Genomic DNA, 25,536 nt, shown 5'->3' with positions numbered 1-25,536 from the left:
CATTCGCAAGTCATACGCATATAACAACAATTTACTATAAACAAAGAATAATATTTAACTTTATAATTGTTAATTTTCTGAAACAAGACAGTCTTGATGACGTATGCAGCCTGGAAATGCGACCTCCGGAGGCTGTAGCGTTCGCATTCAGACACGTCCACTCTAGTAGTGCGTGCGTGCGGGGCACTGCTCGTTCTTTCTCATGCAATCATCAACATTATCACTATAATTACATTACAAAAAGACTTTGGCGGGACAAAAATTAGTTTTGGTGGCTGCTAAAAAAATTAATGTAGGAAATAACCTGCAAAAAATAAAACTTATAATAACAACAATAAAATAATATGTAAACTCTCGCGGGCCACATAATTAACATAATTTGTAAACTCTCACGGGCCAGATGAAATGAGGGGGCGGGCTGGATTTGGCCCATGGGCCTTGAGTTTGACACCCCTGCTATAAAGTGATGGAACAGGCTAAGTGTATAGAGGAGGCTAATTATTTCAAGATATTATTTACCAGTTTAATTATACAAGCTAAAGATCGGAGCAGAGCTGACATAAATAAATAAATAAATAGATAAGAATGACAAAGTGGGTCATTGCACAGCAGGAGATGTTATCAGCAGGAAGTGAAGCAAGGCAGAGTCAGACCAAGTTCCAAACCCAAAGGAACAATCCATTCCTGGGTACAACAGCTGCCTGAAGACATTCAATGCAAACGATTAAAGATGCTTTTTAATGCAAGAAGGTCTATATCTGGAGAAAGCTATCAGTGTCGCTAGATAGCACAGTCCCAAGCTTAACTGTACTTCTGGGCAGAATATGCTGTGCACCAGGCATCAGCAGTCAGTGACTCAGTGCTATTGCTATCATGTTTAGAATCCTAACTTACTACTGGGGGGGGTCACCTTAGTTCAAATGAAAAGTAGATTATGTAACTTAATGCAGTTTTGGTAAAAGTGCAACGTTTAATCCTTACTTTTATGTTGAAAATAGTTTTTTATTAAAGAAAAGTGGATTTTTGTTCCAGTTCATAACAACTCTAAATGGTCTTCAAAGACTAGAGAGTACAGAAAATGTTTTTCTAAGATAAACCTATTAAGTGATATGTCCAAAACAAGCAGTAATTCTCAACAGAATCTCTATTATGCCGGGTGACCTTACTGGCTCTGTTACTCAGCTCCACATTGAAAGGGAGGGAGAGGAAGTGATGAGACGCCACTAGAGGAGGACTGGACTGAACCACATCCTGAAGCAAAATGGATGAATAAAAATACAGGAGGAAATCTTCCTCCATCATTTATAGGTTATAAACAGCTCCATAAACAAGGAGGATGAAACTCCAAATCCAAACGCTGTATGTCAAACACTTTCCATTATATCTATGCAGATAGGATTATTAAAAATATCACACTAGGTGTGTTTACATGGATCATTGTAAGCAGTTTAACCCTTGTGCATTGGTAAAATTCACTACCCTTTCGTGTTGTTCATGGATGAAAACATCCACTAAATTAAACAGTTGTAAAAATGCATCAGATGATTATTTTTGTATAAATCTGTTAATTAACCTCAGCACTGCAAAATCTATGATTTTGTGTGTTTTCCCCCAAATCAGTGACATCACTTATGAACTTGGCAATTAAAGAGTTAAAATAATGGAATTTTTGTAAACATTTGGTAGTTTTGATCAGAACTGAGGTTGACTAACATATTTATGCTAAAAATAAAAGATTTAATATTCATCTGAAAAATGTTTACAGCGGTTTAATGTAGTGGATGTTTTTTCATGCACGAACAACCCAAAGAGTAGTAAATTTGCCCACGGTCTATTGTAAATTTCAAAGTATTTTCCCAAAACACAGAAAAAGTTGTGGCCAAATTAAGACTTAAAAAAAAACCCATATTGGCTGAAAACATCGCCAACAACCCATAGGGGTTAAAAGTCCATATAAACACCCCAATCTGAATAAGAAAAATCTTATATGTAACTGCATAGCAAGCAACATAATGATATATACTTCATACTATACTTATATTGAGATGAGTGAGCTGCATACTTTTCCTATCATGGGCATCTGACATCTCTTTTTCAATAATAAGATTGACGTGAGGTGCAGATGAGCAATTAAAATCCGATTACGCATTCCATTATGCTCGCTGTCATGTAGAGCGCAGCTCATGGTTGCGTAGCAACAGAAGACGCGCAACCTCCCGAGTGCTTTCCAAAGAAGAAAGAAGCACCTTGACTCGCATTTAAACATGCGTTTTTAGACGAGACTGTGAACTATATATTTCTTTGACAGCAGATGTGGGCCGCAGAGAAAGTTTAGTTTCCATTTGTTTTTGTTTAAAAAGGGCAGCATCCTGCACCCATCTTTTTCTCCTACATTCCAGCAGTAGTATGCCTACAAGTTCACGCTAGAGCAACACTTTACATAGAAATAGTGCGTATAAGAAAAAAACGGAACTCCATGTTGACAGGAATAAAAGGCGGCAAACAGGACAGGCTAATGTGCACGTCACAAAAGTGCTGGCACATGTAAACAGAGAACACCATATCGGATTAGATAATATATCATGTAACAGTCCACTGAACCTTTAATTCGGGAATTATTGTAATCAAAATTACAAAAAAGTATACATGTATACAATCCGTTTTTTTTTTTTTGTAGAATGTTGTGTTCATGTGTATGTAACAATGGGCGTAATGACCTATTTAAAAAAAAAAAAAAACGTAAATTACCAAAACATTTCTTTAGCCAGGTTTTTACAAGCAGGGTCACATATTGGTATATTTAACATTCTTGTTGACGGAAGTCATTCGCTCCTTCTGCCTTCTCAATAACATTATGCACAGTATGTGGTTATTGATCATGGAGCATTTCTATGATTCAAAATGCATAATCAGACACATTGACTTTCGTAACAGACCAAAAAACATGTCTAACCTAATGTCTAAACAGAACATAACAGGATATTAAGGATACACTATACAGCACTGCCACATAGTATAACTGAGAAAGAGAGAGATAGTACAGGGCCACGAAGAGACACACAGAGGGGAAAGAGCAGAGAAGAATGATATGGTTTCCTTTGTCTGTGAAGGCCTGTTTTTAAATTATTTATTGAAATAAGGACAATTGGAAGTCTTTGGAGTGTTTATGTAATACACAAAAAAGTTTACCCAATTTGTATTTTCTTTACAATTGCATTACACAACTTTTATATTGTCAGTTATTTGAACAAACCATGTGTTGAATGAGAGGTCAAAATAATAACGTTAAGAATTCACAAATATTTTTGCAAGTAAAGCAAAGGCCACAAACGTCATTCTGCATGTGTATGGCTATAGTGGATAAATGTAGAAGTCTGTCAATGATGGCAATCATGCAAACTGTCCAACCGCTTATCCAGGCCACTACAGATATCCACACATATCTGAACAAAAAAACAAAGTATATTTAAATATTTATAGTTAATTATATATTATATAAGCATAAAAAATTCTAGATCCAACCAGCTCATGTCCATTTGTGGCAGTTCTCAATTTTCCACATGTCATAATGTAAATGTTCCGTTACAACTTGGTTATAAAACAAGTGCATCAAAACAAAATCACACTATTAAATGTATTATGTAGATGTACTCTACATATGAAGAATTCAGATGCAAAACCCAAATGTGTCTGATATGTTTTTATGAGGCTATTATCTTATGTTTAGGTGCAGAATAGGGATGCACTGAATGTTTGGCAACCATGTAGCAAAATCAACAGTGTTAAATGTACACGGCTGGTGTTAATAGGAGTAACAAATTATTCAGCCAAAAAAACAAATTTTTGGTGTTTGGCCGAACATGTGAAATCGACAAATAAATTTAACAGAACAATGAGGTCTTTGATGACGCAATAAAATTAACTAGCACAGAGTGAGAGCCGAAGACATACAGCACAACAAGTTTCGTTTATCAATTAAAATCAAGACATCCTGAACACCATGCAGCTTATGAAAAAGACAGGGTGGTGGTGATGGGTATTTGTCTGCTGAATGCACAAGCACAGAGAACTTTTCATCTCATGTCATAGACAAAAAGAGGAATGTCTAAGAGCAACTGCAGTATGTATTAAAACTTCCTAGAACCAGTAAAGTCCTACAATGATAAACAGGCTTATATTAAATGAGAATTAAAATGTTTATTAACAATAAGCTTTTTTGTTGTGCCCTTCTTCCTATGCAAATTGCAGAGCATGACAACATTTTTCAACTAACAATTTTACTTTAGTTTAACTTAAGTTAAAAAAGTAAAAAAAAAATGTAAGTGTTACCAGTTGAAGTATCTTTACTGTGTGTATAATAAAGGCTGAATAAATTATCAAAAGTTTGTACAGTGTTTTCTCTAGGATTTTTTTCAGCTGTGGTGGCAGGGGGCGACAATGGTGGTACCTCCCCACCCAAAAATGGCATTGTTTGATTGGGTTAAAGCTAAACTTTGCAGGACAGTGGCTCTTCAGGACCAGGAATGCACACCCCTGCGCACTAGTCAGTTGCCTATAGCAATTTCCACCCATCTGACTGGTTGGGAGTCACGAGTCCGGGCAATCAACGCAGGAGGCTAAAGGCACTGAAAGTTTTGCACTCTCAGTGTCCTGCGCTTCCACAAAGCTAGGTATTAATTTAGTTAATAACATAACCAGCAGTAATCAAATGCAGAGGTAATTATGCAATGTAATAAACGAGTCGATACATTCATATAGTCTTACAAATTCAACCGGCCCTTTGACAGCAACTGTTACGCTGATGAAGCCCGAGATGAAATTGAGTTTGACACCCCTGGTCTACTTGATCAGTAATAAATGACTTGTTAATTCATGTTGATACTTAACAATTTAAGGCAACCAGGATTGTTTTATAGCATTCACTAGCTGTCAAGTTGACATTTTACTTTGTATAGTAAAATAATGTGTATATATATATATCAATGGCAAATGACTGCTAAAACACAAACACACACACATACACACACAAGTTCAAACCCTCGACGTGTACCAATTCGTGGGCGCGATGATGTCATTTTACGCTGCTTACAATATCTATATAGCCTACTCTCTACAAACATTAATAATATTAACATTACTTCACATCGTTTAAGTAAGGGATAATGTAGAGGCAGCCGGTAGTTATCGGGAAATAAGCCCCGACAGTGTGATCAGGACCCGACACGAAGCGCAGGGTCTTGTATCACACTGAAGGGGCTTATTTCCCGATAACTACCGGCTGACTCTACATTATCCCGCTTATTACATGGCTACTTGTCACATAAGAAAAAAAACTGGACATGAATATGAATTTGAAACATTTTATTGGCATATTTGTTTTAAATTAACATTTTTATCCTTCCGCGAAACTTTGCACAGATGCATAAAATGATCGTAATACCTTATTAAGATCCTCTGCTTCATACTTGTCTGTCTCCATTTTTTTCTCTTTTAGCCAGTCTTTGAGAAGTTTTAATGCCCATTCTGTATTTTTTTGTGTGTTGGCTTCGTAGCGGTCATGCTCTATTTTGTCAAGTTCAGTCTCAGTAAGCTCTCTGTGTCTTGTGGTGGTTGTCCAGTGTTTGTCACAAGATGGCGCCAAACAAACAGTAATCTTTATTGGCGCGGAGCGATCTTACTCGTAAAAGTAGTACCGGCTATGCGTTATTATTTTGGAGCGGTTATTATTCGAAAAGAACGAACCTGCAAATGTCTCAACTGACCAATCAGAATCAAGCATTCCAGAGAGCCGTGTAATAAAAAGGTATAATGTACGAGTTTAACATCAGTGTATGGTCTCTGTTTTGAGATACAGATGCTCTAGCATCATAAATGTAGTATTTTGTGACAGAAGTCCAGATGACAACATGCAAAATAACGTGACTTCTTACCTTTTGTGTTGATATAACGATCGCGAATCGAATCCAGTCTGTTTTAGATGTGTGAATAATCCATGAAAATCCAATAAAATACATCCAATGACCATTTTTGTCCACACATTAGTATAATCTATGAAATATAGATATATAGTCTGTTGTTGATCAGATTTCGCATGAACGTCTTGCAATAGAATATAATATTGCCTACAATCTGTGGACTATTTACGTCATAACACACTGTATATGAGATTACACTTTAGGTTCCAGTAAACACATAAACACGCATTAAAACTTAGTTTTTTAAAGTATAATACATAATATCCAAATAGTGCTGTTATTTCCATGAGACATGATAACAGTATAGAGGATATCAGCGAAGTGACTGCTCTCTAGTTACCTGGTGGGTGGAGACCTGCGAGTGGGGTGGTGGGCGGGAAAATTAAAACGGAATGTGACGACAACGCTAGTTACGTCACAACGGAGCTGATTTTGAAACCGTGCAATCTGAGACTCAAGGCAGAGGACATTCAGAAACCTGTATCGCACTCAAAACAGCATGGATGGATTTTTTTCCAAGTTTGTATGTGTGTGGAAGCACCAAAGACACAAAAGAACACCACAAAACCCAGAAAAACAATATGGCCACTTTAAGATACAGCAGTGCCCTGCGCTTTGCCTTTGTTTAACAAAGCACACAATTAATGTTTTATTAAGGCGTGTTTGTTAAAACTACTTATATATCCCTATAACACTAAGGTCTAGTCCTGGTTTAAGTTAATCCGTGTCCAGCAAAACCACCCCTATAAATATACTACTAGATTAATATTTTTACATGTTACTTTTGAATAAACTCTTTCCTATCTTTCCTATCCACATACCATACATTTTTGTAGCTTTAGATATACTGTCTTCCTGAAACGCACTGATTTTGTACAAAACTCATTGATTTGAAAAGCGTATCCCTGATTGGCCAGCTTATCTGTATGTTGTGATTGGCCTAAATATCTCTGACCTCAACAGGAAATGTGATGCTCCTTACCATGTTTGAAAGATTTGGTCGCAATGCTAACAGGAGTTAACTTACAGGCTGATTCCGAAGCAGCAGTAATTATGTCAATGTCAGTCTTGTCTACGTCAACAAGCCCAGGAAGTAAACTGTTGCCTACTATCTGTGTGTTTGTTGTAGTCCAAGAAAAGAGATTTACGTTGGAGACGTAACTCGCCTCATCATTTACTTTGGGGTTTGTACCTTTTGCATATCGTTAACATGTACTAATACACACTTACACACCAAAGGAAATGTAAAATCGTGAATCGGATCATTGGAGCTCATTAAGGCAAGATTAATCCAAAGCAAAAGTCCCAAAGGGAGGGGTGTAAAGAATACAAGATTGAGCACATCAGTACAACTCACAGTAAGCTGATCAATAAACCCTCTGTTTTAGATCAAGACTGCTCTGATGCCCTGAACACTTGGATGGCCTTATTAATCCTGCAGTTCACACAGCATGTAAATCACGAAATTGCCTTTTCAACGACTCAACTGAATCAGTCATTTTCTCAAATCCACTTTAGGGTGGATTTATACTTTAACAGAAACAATAAAACAATTTCTTTAAAAAACAATGGAAATAAACACATACTGCAAAAGTCAGCATCCATTCATCTAAAAAATAACAAACAAGGGTCTGTTTCATTCACGTTGGGTAACTTAATTCAGATTGACAGGGAGTGGGGCGTCTGTATGTGTTGCGGGCAGCAGGGTGACTCATTGTGACAGACAGCTATGAGAACATTAGACAGTGATTTATCAGACTGAAAGTGAATAAATCATGAAACCAGAGAAATGTTTTTTAAAGGTTTGCGTTTTCAGGCACACTGTGTAAATGTACAGACAAAATGAATAAAAGGCTTTTCATCATGTAGTTAAAAACGGTGTCAAGTAAACGACCCCAAAGTCTAGATTATGTCTGTGAAGTTTGGGTGACATCACAGTGCAGCACGGATGGAGTCTGTGCCTATAGCCAAAACCATGAAAACAGACCATACTTCAACAGAGGGTCAGTTAGAGCGAGAGTGTTCTAACAACTCAAATAGTTTAATTTATCCAGTGAAACATGTTTCCTCTGACCCTTTTCCTTCGCTAACAGGATGTAAAACTATTTCACAACCCTTTAAACAGCATTCTCTCTCTCTCATCTATCAGCCCCTCCTCACCACTCTACCAGAAAAAAACTCAAGGCCATGAAAATAGTGTGGGAGAGATTACTTTAGGATTTAGGTTTGATTTGGGGCTGGGTCATATGAAATATGAAACAAATTGTTGTTGTTAAAAATGTGGTGTGCGCAAGAGCATGTATTCAATATATAAAGAAAGTGCTAGACATTGGCAAAGATTCTGAAAAACTGGATATGGATAGGCTAGGTGTAAATCTGTCTACCTTTTAGCTGTTTTCTATATATATATATATATATATATATATATATATATATATATATATATATATATATATATATATATATATATATATAACTAGGGCTGCATGATGGGTCACGCGCATCTTGTTAATATTGCCGGTTAATTGATTAGTAATAAATCGCCATCAGCTGCTTTCAGATGGAGCGGCATTTACTACACAGAGCCGTAGTTCACTGTTAAGCAGTGATGGGAATAACAGCGTTATAAGTAATCGGTGTTAATAACGCCGTAATTTTTTTTCAGTAACAAGTAATCAAATAAGTTACTGTTTCCCCCATGATAACTCCGTTACCGTTACTGACATTAAAATGCTGCGCATTACTATAATTGATCTCACTGAATGTTTATGTGACGTGCAACTTACACGTTATGTGATGCCCATGAAGAAAGAGTCTCTCGTATGTGGCAAGTCTGATCTAATGAAGCACTTCACATCATCACATGTATAAAGGCTTAATTTTATGTAGAGTGCGTCATATAGAAAGCACTTCAGTTTGTGTTCATTAACCCTTTAGTTTCACTTAATCACGCAGCCTTTCTTGTTAGAGGGTTCTGTTAAAAAAACATTAAATACCTTGATAATCTAGAATGTGTACATGTTTCTGTGATAGTTTCTTTAAAGGGGCAATAAGTAGGATTTTAAGTGTTTTATTAATCAAAATCAATGTCTTTATTCATAAATATGTCCTCGTTGGTGTCAAAATGACTTTTGCCAGTGACCTGACTTTTGTTTGTAAGCTTAGAATTTCTTCTCTTTACTTACATTAATCGATTACTTTTCAGACCTATGGATTAATCAAAATGATAAAAATGACATATGCACAATGCACATCCCTAATTCATAGGGCTAGGCTTTAAAGCTAAGTAAAGTCTCATATGAAGCATGCTGAGATTGTAAAGGGCTAAGCAGAGACATGGCTACTGCACCACTTTGAAGGATTTTCCTTCCTCATTCCAGACAGTCTGATCTGTGGCTATAGACCTTAAAGCAAAAGCAGCCTGCTCCACCAGCCAGTGCTTTAAAGCAACACATTATTGCATGTACAGCACCTAAACATTACTATAATAAACTACAACAGCTACGCATTTCTGTTGTAATATACACATACATATATACACACACACACACACACACACACACACACACACACACACACACACATACCCTTTACAGCAGCTGTAATACTCTAGTAATACTCCACAGCTGCTACACACTATTTCACTAATACTGCAAAGCTGCACAACTTCAAATATTCTATAGCATCTAAGCTTAAAGCTCACGTAACACACGCCATTTCTGCATTTCTGATGTTAATCTGGAGTACCTATAGAGTAGTATGACATCCTTTATATCTCTGAAGAGTCTTTAGTTTAATCAGATTTATAAAAGAAAGATTAGCTTTACCGAATCTTTCCGATAACGTACGAAAAAATGAAGAAGAAGGAGGAGTTATACCATGGGTGGAGCGAGTATGAGTCATGCAACACTATACAACACTGTTTTAACTTATGATTCACTACATGTACGTGTCATTTATATAATATGCACGCGACTATTTCCAACATAAGACAGAAGTCTTACTTACCGCGTGCAACTCGTCATGACCCGGTTGGGAAAATCCACTGCATCAAACACACAAGCAAAACTCTGCTGTTACCCCGGATAATAAACTATATCCATTGTTTTCATGAGGCTGGATTTCTTCTCCTTACACCCAAAAACACACTTCATCTTTCGTGCCATTGTTGAGTTTTGAAATTAAAGCTGAGTGACGTGATAGGATGTTTGCAAGTTCTAGCGTCTCCCGCTGATTTACGGGTGGGCAGGGTTTTCCGGGGGAAGTGCCCATATAAAGAAGTGATACGTATAGAAAACCCCTGAAACGTCAGTTGGACCTGTAATCGAAAAAAAACTTTCCGAAACTTGTACGAACCCTGGCGAAGTGCATGCAGCACAGAAATACTCTGGAAGGCTTCAGTCACACCAAAAGCGCTTTAAACGCTTGCAAACGCAAGGCGCGACGCACTGCCTTTTTAAAAAAAAGAGCAGTGCGATGCGGCTTTTCATATTGCTAAGCAACCACCGAGTCAGCTGTCTTGTCAATCAAATATTGAAGCGTGAGCGCTCTTTTGCTGTTAACTGTCATATCAGCAGAAACTTTAAAAAGAGGACGCTTGCTCTGACCTTGTTTGAGGATGAGAGGTGCACAAACACGCAGGAGAGAGTGAGCGAGTGTAGTCCGGTTCTTCAAAGCAACTGTAAATGTCCCTCACCACAACGTAAGGCCCGCCTCTCCCCTCATTCGATTGGACAATGGAAAGACACGAATGACGTCGGGCGCTTCTCCGCTCTCAGCGCTCCTTCAAAAACGCGTCCGCGGCAGGCGGCAAAAAACCGCAAGGCGCTCTGCGCGCATAAACAGCGCGCAAACGCGCCCTGCCCATAGAATATCATTCAAAAAAGGCGCCTGCAACTGCCATAAACGCTATTGGTGTGACTGGCCCCTAACATGTCCAACTGCTTTTTTGACACGTTGCCTATGTTTAGCATGAGGAAACAACTCTATAACTGTGTTAATAAGTCAGAATGCTTGAAATACCATTGAACCCCCCCTTTAAGAATTTCTGCTGCAAAGCACCGGAGAGGTTAAATATTACTGCAGGAAACTCTATGGTTACATTCGCAGCAATTTAATCCACAGCAATTAAACACTACTATTCCCATACAATAAAGCTGTGGGAACCTAAAGGGTGTATTCAATGTTAGTTTACACCAGAGACACAGGAGGATTCAACTAATAAACTTTTAATGTTGCCAAGTGATTAGAACTGCAAAGGCCAACCTTCACGAAGGCAGTGAATCAACAGGCAGGGATACCCAAGCAGGCTGTGGTGTGTCCTGTATCCTGGCAACATGGTACTGAAATACAGCCCAAGGTATTGACTTGAGCTTGGCTGACCACTGTTATCACAATAAGTGTGGTTTAGGCAGAACTGTTGAACACTTCTAATGGCTACAGAGTTCATATTACCAGGACTGCCGAGTTTCTTATCAATGTGATATCAAAGGAAAAGTCTGGAGGTCATTTTTGCTCTCATTAACACAAACACAAATTAGTACAACTAACTTCCTGTGTCAGTGCTTATTTCATGCATCATGCCGTTTTACCTTTTCTTCACTGACCCTTTCTATTATGACCATCTTTAAATAAAAATTTTCCCTGTTCATTTGTATTTTTTAATTTTCAACTGGGTTATTCAATCTGTCAGTCTCTCACATATTTCCCCATGGACCCTTACAGTGTCAACGTCACGATTATGTCACATCGCTAGCTGGAGGCAAAACAAAAGAAAAACTGAGGGTGGCCAATACAAATCAGCATAGAGTCGGCTACACAAGGAACGGAAATGTCATCTTGTTGTGTTAGTACAGGCTCTAAATAATATGGACGGACAGAAACGATCATCATAAATACTCTTGTTTGCTGCACACACCTAATATCATGTACTTGCACATTCAGCACATAATTATAGGCATCTAATGATTTTTATTTCCTCAATTTCTCTTTAATATACACACACGGTTTCAAGATAGGTGTAGATGTCAGGCCACAACTGGAGATGATCCTGTCACATCGTCCATACAATGAGTGAACGTGCCGTGTACGGCTAGACCCCCGATTCAATCTAATAAAGTTAACATTTGCGGTCCAGGGGCCTCATTTATAAAGCAGGCAAAAGTTTGTGTGATCTACAAAAAACAAACTTGACAGGAAAATGTGCGCACCTTTAAAGGTAGGGTAACAGATTTGATCCTGAAACATTTTTAGTTATGCTGGTTAAAAGTCTCCTCACATTCTGATAGCAATCACGGTGTTAAGTTGTTTAAATGTATTTGTAAAAATTTATGTCATCTGTGAAAGGCGTAGGACCAAAAAATGTTCAACAAATCATAGATTTCGGTCCGAACGGACGTTTCCTTTTATGTCCCTCATACGTAAGCGTAATTTGAATTCCCACCGCGCAGCGAGTCCACGCAGATACCATACGTCATCGGCGCGTTCACGTGCGCTCTGTCTGTAAACAGCGAGAACAGCACACTTTTCTGCTGAATTGACAACCTACACAGGAGCAACAAAACTAAATGCATCTTTTATAACAACAACAGCAAAAACTGCCTGGATCAGCAAGAGCAAAAACCCAAATTAACAACTTTACTGCTTTACCGGCGAGATGCAAACAGCTATAGGAGGCAAAGGGTCTGAAAGGGTCGTTGCACTGTTTATTTTGGTAAGGTAGGTATGCGATATGTTTGTATTGAGATGGATTCAGATATTCTACTTTGATGAAACGTTGTGTTGCTTATGAAATTTGTGTTCGTTTTCCGGATTAGCATAACGATATAGTTACTACGTCTACACAATCGAACGTGTGCTTAAACTAATTCTGATGTAAACCAGTTGTTTATGTTGGTTATTTTGGAAGTGTTATTCACTTTGTACTGCAAAGTTTTCTCACTGGTGAATGAGACATGAGACGTGACCGTCTGATCTGTGCGTGTTCATGTGTTTGGAAAGAGGCGTGACTTTGGATGGCGATTTGACTTGAGGGTGGGATCGGGATTTCATTGCTAGGCGGCTACCGTTAGCATTTTTCAAAATGTGTTACCCTACCTTTAAGCAAACTCTGAGCAGTGCATACACACATTCTGGAGACAAAGGGAATTGGCAGCACATTGGGTAAGGTCGTGAATTTAAGTGAGATTAAAGAAAATAAAATAAACGATTAGAAGTACACTAAAAAAAATTAATTCAATTTACTCAATTTTTTAAGGTAAGTGGTTGCAATCAATTTATTTAAGCTACATTTAAACAAAAGTTTTTTATTTTATTTTACTTTACTAATCCTTTTTGTTTAATTGTAGATTAAATAATTTGATTGCAACCACTTACCTTAAAAAATTGAGTACATTGAATGAATCATTTTTTTCAGTGGATGCCACACACACATAATTTCACTCCATATCATACATAAGATCCACGTTATCATGAAGATTAAATCCAGCAGTGTTATCTGTGCTTGTACGGCGTGATAATTGTTTCATATAAGTCAAATTTTTTGTGAAAAATCATTAAATCAAAAATAAGTTGAAATATTTAATGTGCGTTGTCTCACCCTCACATTGTCCACCATGGGAGGGCAGGAGGAGAAGATGGCCCGATTGCATGGAATACAAGATCATATCATCAAATACCTTACCATTAGATAACTTCATAACACAGTCTAAATAACGATATATTTACCTTAACTACTATTAATCAAATCTCAACATGTGGAAATACAGACATTACTCTCTCAGACAATCATTACTCTCTATGTCCTAGTTATAATAGTCCTAACTGTGGTATTCATAACAAAACCGGTATGAAAAATATTTACTCAAATATGCACGTTATTAAGTAAGAAAATTAAGAGATCTGTAAATGTAAGTCTGTTAGGTATTAACTGTCTATGTTTTTAAATTAAAATGATTCATTTTTTTTATATTTCTGCTCTTTGTAGAGTAGGAAAACGCTTGTGCTGCTAGAGAAGAGCACTAAAGGAGCAGAAAACATTTATTTTATGAGTGATAGCACAAAATTCATGCTGTGATTTTGTCAAGTTGTTAACAATTAGTTTAACTGCTGTAAACAATGGTGCGTTGAGCCCTGTGTATATGCTGCGTGATTGCACTGCTGGAGGATTACGTCAATGGCTTGCATTTATTAGCGGACAGCATACCATCTTGCGAACAAGTCACAATGTTTACTAACTGATAAAGGGTCTATCCTTTCCCTGTGTACATTTTTCAACTTTACTGCATTCCAGTTCAAATTAATGTGGTTTTTCTACGTATGTGGAGAAACTGGGAATGTTATCTTTTACTTAGGCTTAGAAGGCAGTTTCCTCCTAATAGACCAATGTGGAAAACTTTCCATCAGAACAATAGCACAGCGAACAAAATGAACCAAAAAGCATAGGGAACAGAAAGACATTACACACATATGCACACAGCTGACTAGAATCTCCCTGGTACAAGCGGCTTTCAACATCTTGTTAGTCAGTGAATAATAGTCTTTCATCGGAGCCAGCTTCACTCTGACTCTGCATTGGTCCACACACATCACTATTCAGACAACAGTCTGTGCATCCTAAACAAGCATACAGTATATAAAAAAAGGGAATGATCCCTTTAAAAAAAAGAAAGTCTCATCATTTTGCAATCCCAGATGTAAATAAATTTTTCCACAACTGAACACAATTTTTTTACATGTTTAAACCATATCATGCAATATTGTTTTTTCAATAGAAAGGCATTTTTCAGCAGTGCCCTTAGCAACAGACATTAGCGCATTTCTGCCATACCACTACCTGACACATCTGGAACACATCAAGGGTTTGTGTCAAACATGAGCAAAGCCTTCAATTAAATACCTCCAAGGCCAAGAAACAATGCTGCACCTGAACTCCTTTACTTGAATAAAGAAAAGTTTCTCTTGAGTGGCAAGCATGTTGCCATGAATAAAGTCAAACACTCCTTTCGGAAACCTTCAAGACAGCAATTACTCTACCCTCTCATGTAAACCATGCTCTTAAAGGAAACGCAAGAGGAATTTTAAGCAGTTGATCCCTTATATACTGTAATCTACAACCCTTACTATTACTAAGTAGCATAACATTAAAAAAACACTTTGCAGCAAGAACGAAAGCAAAAATTTAAGTCGGAGACCAAATGTAGGCATCAGTCATCAAAAACGCAATCCTGTTCAACTTAGGCCTGCACAATTATGCCAGAAATCATAATTGCAGATTATTCACCTTGATATTATAATTGTGATTATTATTGACGATTTATAGATTTTACAATGTTTTAAAACGTTCTGTAAAGCATCTGCATGGTAAATTCTAAACACAAAAAAACTAAATAAAATAATGTAAATCACAAATAATTATGGGAGTTATGTGGATAAAAAAACATCCAAAATGAATGGCTAAAGGACATGTCAACTTATCAATTTTAAAATCTCTGATTCACCCCAGAGCCAAAAATTAGTATAGTACACAAAACTATGTTTACAAGTAAGAATAGTAATGCAGATTGAGGAAAAGAGAACCACTTGAAAGTAGGCATGGGCCAGTATAAGATTCTGGCGGTATGATAACCATTAGCAAAAATATTTGTTTAAAGAGGAATGTATTTTTTTATTGTTAGTAATGTTACTAACAATGTTGCTATTGTTACCATCTACCGAGCTAATGGCCTTTTTGCAGCTTTTACCCAGTCTGTATGTGAAATACACAAATACACATATAATTGTAATATATTTGAAACTTAAAAACTTCATACAAGACTTCATTGCATTATATCACAAACACACCCTAAACAGATAAGAAATACTGAAAATATATACAAATGCTTAGGAAATGTGTAGGTGAGCCTCTCCCTACAAGCAGACACACCCGCATTGCCTCTGGAAATGAGAAATGACAAATCACCGCCGCGAGATACGTCACAGGCCAACTCAGCATTCCAGAATCCCGGCTCACGCGCGTGCTCACACACACACTAACGAGTTGGGCTGGAAATAAGTAGCGGCACGCGAGACACATGCAAGCAGTGACAACTCACCATTTCTTAGTGCATTCCACCATGAGTTCCTGGTAGGATGCCACAAACTGGAATTTGGAGGCATGTTTCCCAACACGCTGCAGTCTCTTCCACACTGACGCCATGATTATTCCTGTATTAACGGAGTGACAGTTTATACAAAATACGGTTCCGTCCTGATGCCACCCCTTGACAAATCCTCTCCCTGGAAAAGTTCTCAAAAGTATCCGTGAAAATTGGGCTTGTTGATGTTTTAAGGGTTATGAGCAAAACACATAGATCCCTCCCTTGCCATCAAAACATTACCGCTGATAACCGCAGATCAGCATGATGAAAGGGCATGTTAAATCCATGGGGGAAACGGACAGCTCTTGCATAGCTCATATCGTTCAGTAAATACCACAAAATTAACTCCAGCTCCACATGATAATTCAGATTTCCTTGTTTCCAAGTGTCAATACACCTACAGAGGCAAAGAGGGAGGTGGTTAGGTTCAGGTGATAAAAGGCTGCTGAGCCAAAAGCTACAGCAAATTCATACCAAGCATCTCCACATTTACACACAAATATCTGATTATAAATATCTAAATATTTTATTATTAAGCAGTCTATGAAATCTGGTGGTCATCCCGAGTTAACGGCCTGTGGTTTAAAGATTAATACCAGCAGCAGACAATTCTTTATCAGTGATCTGTGCATTGTAGAGGAAGCCTTTGTTTAACTGTGCAGCCATATTTTAGTTAGAAGCTAGATTTTTCACTTTCTCGACCGTTTTCAATAAAACTAAAGGCTTTGATATTGATATTTTGTTCACATTTGATTCATTAGTTACATTGTATAACATGCAAACGGAAATTCTGAATAAACATGCATAAATGTAAATGTTAACACTTGCAACTGTTGCTGTTCAGATATTTAAGACCAAATATGTACTGTATAAAGACTTCTCCAAACAACTCGAGTGCACACTACAAAGTGATAAACTGTCAGTGCACGTATAATTCTGCCACCGCCTTCAGAGACTCACTGAGACATTTGCTCTCAGGTTACGGTTAAAGAGCCTCTGTCACAGTGTTTTTTTTTTATAATTACCTGACTAGCAAGGTAGCCAACAAGATCATTATAGTAATCAATAAGCTCTAATAACAACAGCGATTCTTATCTTCATACTATTCATAAACACGGGGTCCTGCTTACAATCCCGCTACTCACCGCGTAAATAATGCAACAGCGGCGGCTGAACGCGCCCGATGCGGCGGGAGGCGCGTGGCTGCATTCAGCCCGCTACCGAGCTAAAGAGCCGCACTGGTTGGATATTCCCATAGAGCTCCGCTAGCAGCCTCGGCTAACCTTAGCCAGGCGGACTATCCTGAGGCAAACCAAAGCGGAGAAAGCAAAATCTCCTGAATAATCGGACCCTTTATAACAGAAACCGAGTTAAGGGTTTTGAGGATGAGGAGAAGCAATGGTTTTTCTGGTCGAGAGGAGGAAATTCCAGCGCTGTTTTCACATTCACATACAAACTCGGCGTATCAAGACTCCATCATTTTCCTCCCCAATCCCACATTCAGTCAAACATCTGTGCTGTGTGCCTCCGGGAAACGCCTCCGCATGCCTCCCATTGGCTTTCGGGTCGTAAATATTAACATATTTATGAGACTTTTAACCATCGAGTGCTCTTATTGGCCAAAAGATACATCTTTCAGGGATCTTTAACCCGCCTGTGTGTGCAAGCATACTGAGTTGAGTGGGAACGTAAGAGTTTTAATGTAAACATTCTGCTGAAACCTAAGAACGAATTTTGCACAAAAAATGTTGTACTAAATAATGTTAAAGGGATATATTTAATACATTTCTAGGCATTACAATTATAAAAAATAGTTGTATATTCCACTGTCAGAAAAAGTACACATTTGCACCTAAAGAGTTCATATTAGTATCCTTGCTTTAAAGCATTTTTGGTATGGCTTAAAAATTGTCTTTCTGAAATTGATGTGTGTGAACATTGAAAAGCTTCTGATAAACTGTTAAATCTATCTGTCTGGATCTCTCTCATACACACAAACCTTTATTGTTGTAATTTTAATGCACACACTACACTGTTACACAAAATGGTAAAACATTATCCCAAACTGTCATTGGGGCAGTGCCCTTTTAAATGGTCCCAATATGCAAGCTACCATTTAGGTACAGATATGACTGGTACCACTCAGGTACTAATATGTACCTTTGAAGTAATAATATACACTCTTTGATACCAAACTCTTTGAATTCATGCAAAAGATTTTGAGTATGAGCAGGGGGCTTACAGTATGTGGAATGTCAGTTCTTTACCATCCTGATCATTATCTTGAAGAATTGTTTGAAACGGGTTTCCTCCCAGCAGAAGTATGTGGGTATCATAAGATCTGAAGCTATATGAGGGTGCTTGGGCAGAAAAGGCTCATTTTCTTACTAAAGCAACCCAAAAGTAACATCCTGCAGTATCGTGGTGCCAAGCTCTCATCTGAGCTCCTGGACAGAGCAGTCAGACCCCTTTGTCATGTGCCAGACAAGGATTCAAGAAGTCTGTAGATCAGATTGTTTCTTTTCGTGGCCTGCCAACACTTCAAAACATGTGTTAGATAAACATTAAACCTCTGAGGCAAGTGCTTCAACACACAGAGTCTGCCAACACCATCTTGCTACAGATAAGCCCCTCTGTGATGTAGGAAAGTGGGGAAAGATTTTCTCTTAAATAAATGCAAGCATTTATAAAAACAATATTTGCTTGCTACCAAAATGTAATGGCCCACTGTATTTACTTCAAAGGGATCCCCGCCCAGCTGCCCAGTTTTGGCATGGCGTGAGTCTGCAGTTTGTCTGTGCATCGACTTTCATTGTCTTCCTGTGTGTGTCCCAGTGGTAATGTGAGTGTGTTCGCTAGCAGTGAGATAAGCATGCATACTGTAAGTGAATCACCCCAAACTCACAGACACGCGGGCACAGCCATTGGCGAAGCAAAAGAAAGGAGAGAAGAGTGATGTCACACACAATGGACATTGGATTCTCAGACAGCAGACAGACATCACAGAAGAAACTACAGAGCCTTATTGCACCTCATTATGGGTAATTACATTTCTTTGTGATTATAAGTTGTATTGGATCTCATACACGTCATTATGAGGAAATAAATCAATATTGGGCAATATTTGAGGTGTAGTGCATCCATCATAGAATAGTTTGAAGTGTGTAACATTCAATTTTCATGCCTTTAGCTTCTGACACACTGTGCTAAGTGCTTGTGTATGTACAATAAGATTCAATCTCTGTGCTGTTAAAAGCTGAGATGTTGAGTATCATATTCTTTACATTCAAAGTCCTCTTCAAATAACCAGGTCATGCAATCTTGATAGATCGTTAGTCATTGTTACTCAATGGAAGGGCCCTCGCACGCATGTGCACTGCCACCAGATAGTGTTAGGAAAAAGTGAGCAGTAAGGGTATGAATTTTAGTTGGTAAATACATGTGGATAATCAATAGTGTTTTTTATGTGCCACACCTGTTTGCAGCAGGTGGCGCTATGACTGTAACTGATTATTGTTATATTGACTTGTTCAGGCCAGGACCCTTATCAAACATGTAAAGTCTGGGATAGGTCGGACATTGTATGCCAGACCAGTGGTGTAGTCTAGATTTTTGTAGTGAGTATACTGTGATTTTTCCCTCTCACCCTTATGCTCACTCGTCCTAGCGCGACACCTCATAAGCACCACCACACTCACAGATGCATACAGTATGGATCTTCATGTAACTTAGAGCATTCTGAAAGTGTACTCATAAACACATAAACTGAATGTGTTATCAACATGTCAGTTTATTATAAGAAAAAAAAGACTTTAGAGCCAATGGGTTTACAGCTGGGGAAACTGGACTGATTTTTAGACTGGTTTAGTGTTAATCAACATCTAACTCAGGAACAAAAGTTACTTAACTGTTAATTAAAATTAAATAAACTGTTTACAATCTTCAATCCGTGGCTAACACATGCATTGAAGGAGAAAAAAATATCCACTCCTTCAATAGCTATTATCTGACAACTATATGTTTTTAATTAATACACATTTAAGATGACCATGAATTAACTATAATTTGCATAGTCATTGATATTAAAGCTTATTTTTTTGCATATAATATAAGCATTGTCTAAAAATGAAAATAGGCTTATACTTAATTATTATTACAAGACCATCCTGTAGCCTAAAATTTGCAAGTCTAAACTGAACATCAAGGCAGACATGAATTTCCTCATAGAAGTTTAAGATCATATACATCTTGTCAAGATGATCTTGAACGTAGATATATAAATGAACACAGAGAAGGAAAGTTTAACACTGTGAAGCACAAGCAAACATGCAGAGGAACTGAAGGCAGCTAAAAACCATCAGGATATTATCACGGGCTTATTTTATTGCATTTAGAGCCTTACCTCCAGATAAAGTAATAAACTGGACTGATGATTTAAATGTTGTACTCACATGTGCGTTGTAAACTCTATGGATTTTATGTTGCAGCACTGCTTCACTCGTTCACTTCTCAGTGTCGCGTGAGCAGCTACACTGCAGGTTCGACTTCATTTGGCGCTAAGCAGACCTCTTGGTGATGTCAAAGTACCGCGAGAGCGATTCAAAGCAGATTTTTCCATGTGATAACTGGAGTCGCTCTCGCGGTACTTTGCTGTCACTTCCCTGTGGCGTCACACCAGTCTGCTCCCCAGTCACTTTCGCGTCACTATAGTAATTTGATTTCATAGAAATTAATACGCCGATCGGATCGCGCAGTTCGGCAGGAAGTATATAGCCTAATATGTATTTCAACCCGCTAAAGTGGCAAGTGTAGCATGCTAATGATCAGTGCTTCACATCTATATTATGACTAAAAGTTTAAAAATATGTCACAAAACCATGCTGTTACGCATCCTCGCGCTATTTTTAGTGGGTATACGGAAATCCTTGACCATTTCTAGTGGGTATACGGCGTATACCTGCGTATCACGTAGACTACACCACTGTGACTGACAACAGTTTTTTCATGGTAACACATAAAACTTTGCCAGGCTGCCACAGACACGCCCTTTAGCGAAAATTCAAGATCTTTGCACTTCACCATTGCAAAAACCTTAAGATCAGTCTGACCAAATAAGATAATGATCAGATTAAATTTGTGAGCAGTAAATCACAGTGTAAAACATGACATTTCCTACTGGTGGCGCTATGACTGTCTTTGCATAATGCTATGTTGATGTGTTCAGGCCAGGACATTTATCAACCATGTGAATCCTGGGACAAATAGGACATTTTAAGCCTAAGTTAGAACAACTTCCTGTTTCACGGCGAAACATAAAAATTTGGCAGGCCACTACGGGCACACCCTCCAACGAAGGCCGTTAGATGACACAGACCAAATATGGTTATAATCTGATTAAATCTCTAGGATGAGTTTGTTACAGTACAATGCCTGAAAATGACAAAATTTGCACCCAAATTACAGAGAATATTCAAAATTGCTGTCTTCCTGTGTATAGAGCTTGGCTCCAAGAGACTTTTTGTAGGTCTTGGGGTGATTTATGATCCTACAGTAATTTGTACCAGTTTTTAACATAGTGGGGGGCTGCTCTCTTGAATTTTTGTAGGTGGCGCTATCGAGCCATTTTTACACCCCGATTTCTGAAGACTATACCACATTTAACCCTGGAGAACCCAAGAAGATTTTGGATAGCAGCAATTCACATTGGCCAAATTTGACCCAGTGGGTTCTCCAGGGTTAAATTTACGGAACATTTGACACATTTGCAACGATTCATGACTTTTTGAGCATGTTTAGGCCTTCAAAAATGCAATTCATTTAGACATACTTTCCCAGGCTGCCATGGACATGCCCTTTAATGAAAAGTCAAGGTCGTCACCATTTAGCGTCACAAAAGGCCTTAAGATTAGAATGACCAAATATCATGCTGGTATAGTTAAATCTCAAAGAGCAGTAAGTCACAGTGTAAAACATGTTATTTTCTGCTGCTTCTAGGTGGCGCAATGACTGTAACTGAATATTGCCACGTTGATGTGTTCAGGCCAGGACCCTTATCAACCTTGTGAAGTCTGGGGCAGGTAGGACATTGTATGCCTGAATTACAACATCTTCCTGTTTCATGGCGAAACATCAAATTTGCCATGCTGCCACGGACACACCCTTCAAAAAAAGTCAAGATCCTTAAGATTAGTCTGACCAAATATGATGATGATATGATTAAATCTCTAAGAGCAGTAAATCACAACGTAAAACATGGCATTTCCTGCTGCCTCTAGGTGGCCCTATGCCTGTAACTGAATATTGGCATCGAAATGTGTTCAACCCAAGACGCTTATAGAACATTTGAAGCATGGGTCAGATTGGGCACTTTAAGCCTGACTTAGAACAACAATGTTTCATGGCGAAAATGTAGAAACTCGTCAGGACGCCACGGACACACCCTCCAACGAAAAGTCAAGATCTTCGCAATTTTTCATTGCAAAGTCCTTAAGACTAGCCTGACCAAATATGATGATGATATGAGTAAATCTCTAAGAGCAGTAAATCACAACGTAAAACATGGCATTTTCTGCTACCTCTAGGTGGCGCTATGACTGTAACTGAATATTGGCATTGAAATATGTTCAGCCCAAGATGCTTATAGAACATGTGAAGCATGAGTCAGATTGGACATTTTAAGCCTGACTTAGAACAACAATGTTTCATTGCGAAAATGTAGAAATTTGTTAGGACGCCACGGACACACCCTCCAAAGAAAAGTCAAGATCTCCACAATTTAACATTGCAAAGTCCTTTAGATGACACAGATCAAAGATGGTTATGATCTGATGAAATCTCTAGGAGGAGTTTGTTAAAGTTTGAAGCCTGGAAATGCCAAAATTTGCACAGAAATCACAGGAAAAGTTATACTATACTATACTTTTTTTGTAGGTCTTGGTGTGGTATATGATCCTACCAAATTACGTACCTGTACGTTTAACAGAGTGGGGGGCTGTTCTCTTGAATATTTGTAGGTGGCGCTCTTGAGCCATTTCTACACGCCCAATTGTGCAACCTATACTACGTGTGCAAATTTTCATGAGTTTTTGAGCATGTATAGGCACTCGATAATGAGATTCATTTTGGAAAAAATACTAAACTGAGAAAAAACAATAGGGCTTTGCACCCACAGTGCAGACCATTCTGGCCTGCTCCTTGGTGCTCGGGCCCTAATTGTCAATGATAATCTAAACTAAATGATCACTTTAAAGTATATACATGTAGGTATAACTTCACAATCATACATCTTTCGAAAAATAACAGTAAACTTACTTTTGAGTATATCAAAAGAAAGTCAATCCTTTACAGGTTGGTGTGCATAGGCCTTATTATTGATTGTATATTAATTTGATCTGTGGTTTTGTTGTCTGTAAGTAGGTGTTTGACACTTGTGTTTGGCACTTCAGATCACAGCAGCCTCTTGAGCCTGAAGGGACCAACAAAGTTTAAATCCATCACCACACTTCTGAGATTTCACACTGGTAGGCCACAACTGGAGGAGGGCACGCGAACAAAGTGTGTTGGGTGCATTTTGGATTTTTTGCAATTCCTTAGCTCAACAGATTCTGTGGTCCATTTTCACTCTAACAGTAACAGCTCCAAAACTGGGTAATAGAGAGCAGATGGGTGTTTTAACTAGAAGCAGACAGACATTATCTGTCTCTGTGCTCGGCTGCAAAACATACACACTACTGCATTGCATAAGTGCATGACTTAACAAAATGTAGATTACTGCATTTAATAATATTACAGAAAAGCTGCAGACATAGTGACAAACCATATGTTAACCATAAAGGTACCTATTTGTTTCTGGAAAATTCTGGATTAAAGTATATTGATATATTAATTATTTCGTTTTGTAGCCCAAGATCTTGTGGGGTTTACTAAATTGAAAGATACAGAGGAACTTAAACTGACCATACAGTAAACTAGTTCTGATAGACAGCAACATGTATTGTATAATGCTTGATGCATAATTCTCCATAAAGGTATGTTGTTGCTGGTTCTGAGTTAACAGTTCTGCAGCATAAAAATTAATAATCATACACATATTTTGCATATGTTTTTGCATAATTACATTCTTTTAATGGATTTATCTACTCCTTATAAAGTGTAATTTATGTGTACATTCCACAATGTAAAATAGATCTGTCAAATGAATATATGAACACATATATTGTGTTTTACTTTACAAAAATCATGGCACAGTTTAGTTTGCATCTGAAATGTGCAACAAACAGGAATGTCTGTATTGAGCAAATGTCAAAGTTCCCAAAAGTCCTTCAAACATGCCTGCCATAAAACATGTTTATGGGTGTTATGTGATTATACATGTCATATAAAACATGTTTACAGTCAATAGATGACCCATAGCTATTACAGACAGAAGTTGTATTATATGGGTGACCCATATAATACAACTTCTGTCTGTACTAGCTGTGCTGTCTATAGTGTGATACCACATTTATATTCTGCAGAAGCGCACTCAATCTGCTGTCAGTATCAGAATGTTTTGTCATAGCCGGGAGACTATCATCTTCCACTTTTCAGCTATGAGTAGCCTAACTAAAACACACACACGCACGCACGCACGCACGCACGCACGCACGCACGCACGCACGCACGCACGCACGCACGCACGCACGCACACACACACACACACACACACACACACACACACACATGCTACAACAATTGCTGACTGCGGCACAAGAGCTTCAGAGATTTTTTCTGCCCACAATGTAGATGTGCCGAATAATGGAATTCTGGGAAAAATATTTGAAGAGGAGGAAACTGTAAGCGTGTGTGTTTATAATAGAATATTATAATAGAAGTTTCTCTGGAGTGAAGTGGTGTATGCTGAATTTGACTTCTAAATGAATGGAATTATAAGCAATATTTGTTTTTTTCCAATAAAAAATATTTAAAATACATCAAACAAATTACAATATAGACTCTCATCTTCCCAGCAATATTTGATATTTTACAAAACTGCATGGTGACTTGGTGCCCTCGACTAGGAATTTTCTCACACTATTTAACCTGTAGTTACATGCATGTTGAAGTGTCTATTTAAATTACTAGAGACAGAAGAACTGTTTAATAAATTACAACAGAGTGCGAGAAAGAATGAGAAAGATAAGGATTTTCTTCTGACATTACAACAGCATGTGATATGTGAAGAAAATCAAAGGGGGAGGAGATCAGAATGACCTTCCTGCTGATATATCCTGTAGTTAGTCTGGTTCTTTTATTGCTTGCAGGTGAAATAATAAAGGTCTTCGTAGAAATGCTGTAATGTGAGGCTTAAGAGCTACTTACTGCAGGGGAAGAGAGAGTCAACTCTCTAACAAGACATTACAAGTTGGCACACGTGTGTGTGAAAA

General features: G+C 38.0%; 1 protein-coding gene across 8 annotated transcripts in view; it reads right to left on the bottom strand.

Annotated features, from left to right (window-relative positions):
- The window catches only part of ehbp1 (EH domain binding protein 1), a 145,312-nt gene extending 127,698 nt beyond the window's left edge, over positions 1–17,614 (bottom strand). For 7 of the 8 annotated variants that reach the window (XM_065255203.2, XM_065255204.2, XM_065255207.2 and 4 more), the window contains exons 1-2: positions 17,257–17,614; positions 16,067–16,508 (exon numbers count right to left, since the gene is read on the bottom strand). In XM_065255203.2, the coding sequence (XP_065111275.1) occupies positions 16,067–16,170 (104 nt within the window). In that variant the 5' untranslated portion in view covers positions 16,171–16,508; positions 17,257–17,614. The remainder of the gene's footprint in view (positions 1–16,066; positions 16,509–17,256) is intronic. The other variant, XM_073812253.1, reaches the window with a different exon arrangement.
- Between the last annotated feature and the right edge of the window lie 7,922 nt (positions 17,615–25,536).

This window comes from Paramisgurnus dabryanus, chromosome 17 (genome assembly GCF_030506205.2).
Source record: "Paramisgurnus dabryanus chromosome 17, PD_genome_1.1, whole genome shotgun sequence".
In the NCBI taxonomy this organism is placed as follows: domain Eukaryota; kingdom Metazoa; phylum Chordata; class Actinopteri; order Cypriniformes; family Cobitidae; genus Paramisgurnus; species Paramisgurnus dabryanus.
This window is presented reverse-complemented; position numbering and strand designations above follow the sequence as displayed.